Genomic DNA, 2,351 nt, shown 5'->3' with positions numbered 1-2,351 from the left:
ACGCAAATACTTATACAAATTTCTAGACGCAAAGAATAATGAGCCGTAGTAACAAACGATCGCAAACTAATGAACGAATAATGAACTGAAGAACGAATAAAGAATTAAAGAACGAATAATGCACGAATAATGAACGCCGCGCTATGTTGCATCGCTTATTTATAATGTCATCCCCCACGGGGTGGTGGTCCGCTGGGGGTACGCTTCCGTGGGAATCGGCATGTTGCAGTTTGGGCTTCTTGGAATCGTACGTGACAAAATGTAAATTCCATATTTCGACTTAGTTTTTTATCAGTCCTGTGTTTCCGCTGAGCTAGCGTCTAGGAGATTTGAAGCATTCCACGCTGATCTAGTCCTTTCCGCGAGAAACTTCCACGTGCTGTACCGTGGGAATTACCGGTGTTTCTTCGGCGCGTGGAAGGGCTGGTGGCTGCAGCATCATTATCATTTTAAAGTTTGCTCGGGCAACACGCGCAACTCCGCTGCTCTCCCATAACAAAGACCTCCTCCATCGAATTGTTTTGCGTAAGTTTGGATGTTTGCATATTAAAATTGTTTTGTGATTTTGATTGTTTTTCCCTTTTTTTTTGCTATTTTCCTTAGACTTCGGTGATCAACGTTCGAACCATGTTTGCTGAGTCGTTTCTATCAGAGGTTCCTTTCCAGACTTCCCTGGTACGTATTTAGTCTTGTTTTTAGTCTGCTTGATTCGTCCTGTTTCGTTTTATTTAAAATATACCGTGTTGTTTTCAGCCCAAGCGAAAGAGGGATTCCGAAGAGCCCATGGGCGACTCGGGGGAACCCATCAAGCGCATGCGGCCTTGTGATGGACCACGAGTGTCAGGGAGTTTGGAGGAACTGTTTTACATTGGTGCCGAGGCTGTGTCGAAATTCGGTTTTGACGATTTGGTTACTTTCGACGAGAATTTCTTCGATGCGGAGACCGTCATATTGGAGAGGGAACCCCCTCTGGTTGAAATCGTCGATACCGAGCGTTGCGTGAAAGTTCGTTTTGCGAATGAAATTCCCGAAGAGGTTTTGGAGGGCGCATCTTCGTCACCATGCTTCTGGGAGAAAGGGAATTTCCCCTCTTGTGCGCTATTGGTGTATGTGTGAGTTCAGCGAACTTTATCCCGGAGCTCCTTGCTTCGATTTTGATTTATTGTAGCTGCTTCAATTTTGTTGGTTCGCTGTTTTGATGTTCCTTAGTATTATTAATTTTGCGTTCAATATGTGTGTATATATATATATATATTTTTTTTAGTCTGATAGTGTTAGGTTATCTATTTTACATTTGTTAATTTTTTTAATTTTATATTTCCCCCCTTTTATTTAAATATATATATATATATTTTTACATTTGTAGTTGCCCATAAAATTTATTAAAGAAAAGTGTTAACAATGTGTTTTCATGATTTGTTTCTCGCGCCTGACTTCCATTAATCCCTAACATTCCTGTCGCCATGACGCGTGTAAATCCAACATGGCCGCTCATAAATGTCATCAGTAAAGTTTTTAGTGACGGGTCTTTAGTTTTGTTTGATATCGAAGTAATTTTCGTCTGTCGCTCGTTTTTCCTTATTCTACCGCAATTAGAACATTTATTTATTAATATTATTAAATAGTATAACTCGTGTGAATATACGTATATATATATGTTTATGTTGTGTGTCACTTCAGTATAGCTAATGTTTTGTAATTCTTCGATTGCATTATTTATTGTTTCGAGTAGCTTATTTCATAGAGTATTCGATAATATAAAACATATGCACTCACACATACATATATATATATATATATACGTATTTATATGCATATCTCTCTTGCCCATATAGTGTTCATACGAAATGAAATGTTAATTATTTATTTTATATTAATTTCTTTTAATAAGATAGAACACACACACGCACGCGTATATATGTATATATTTCTGGCAAAGTGATTTTCATTCAGATTCTTTAGTGATATAGTGTTGTGTATTTGAGGTTATGTGTCAATCATTTGATTTCATATATACATATATATCTTGTAGTGTGACAACATAGTATTGAAGGTTTTGTTTCTAGATTATCGTGCGTTTAGTGTGTGTTTACATATTTGTGTTTGATGATAGAATTTCTGTATGCAATTACTCAGGTCGTTGCGGTGTTAATTACTTTGAGCGTTTGGGCTATCGACAGGTTGTCGATTAGTCCCAAGTGTTGCGTTGTGTGTTCTATTTCTTTTGTAGATTATTAATAGTAGTTTTAGTTTAGAAAAATAAATTATTTATATGTTTATATAGAGACATGCATGTTTCATAATGTAATTCTTATATTATAATGCTCTACCGGCATCTAGGCTAGTTTTAA

At 36.8% G+C, this 2,351-nt stretch overlaps 1 protein-coding gene across 1 annotated transcript; it reads left to right on the top strand.

Moving 5' to 3' along the window:
- LOC117241141 lies at nt 1-1,234 on the top strand. The gene is made up of 3 exons (XM_033507109.1): nt 1-525; nt 604-675; nt 754-1,234. Exons 2-3 carry the CDS (start codon nt 628-630, stop codon nt 1,114-1,116), a joined length of 411 nt encoding a protein of 136 aa, XP_033363000.1. The 5' UTR covers nt 1-525; nt 604-627; the 3' UTR covers nt 1,117-1,234.
- The last annotated feature ends 1,117 nt before the right edge of the window (nt 1,235-2,351 follow it).

This window comes from Bombus vosnesenskii, unplaced genomic scaffold, assembly GCF_011952255.1.
Source record: "Bombus vosnesenskii isolate JDL3184/JDL3185 unplaced genomic scaffold, Bvos_JDL3184-5_v1.1 scf7180000015320, whole genome shotgun sequence".
Classification (NCBI taxonomy): domain Eukaryota; kingdom Metazoa; phylum Arthropoda; class Insecta; order Hymenoptera; family Apidae; genus Bombus; species Bombus vosnesenskii.
Note: the sequence above shows the minus strand (reverse complement) of the source record. Positions and strands in the feature narration are given on the sequence as shown.

Excerpts from the sequence above, each read along its gene's own strand:
- LOC117241141 (XM_033507109.1), top strand. The coding sequence starts at position 628 with ATGTTTGCTGAGTCGTTTCTATCAGAGGTTCCTTTCCAGACTTCCCTG. Across the intron at positions 676-753 it reads TTCCTTTCCAGACTTCCCTG|CCCAAGCGAAAGAGGGATTC; the intron begins GTACGTATTTAG and ends TGTTGTTTTCAG.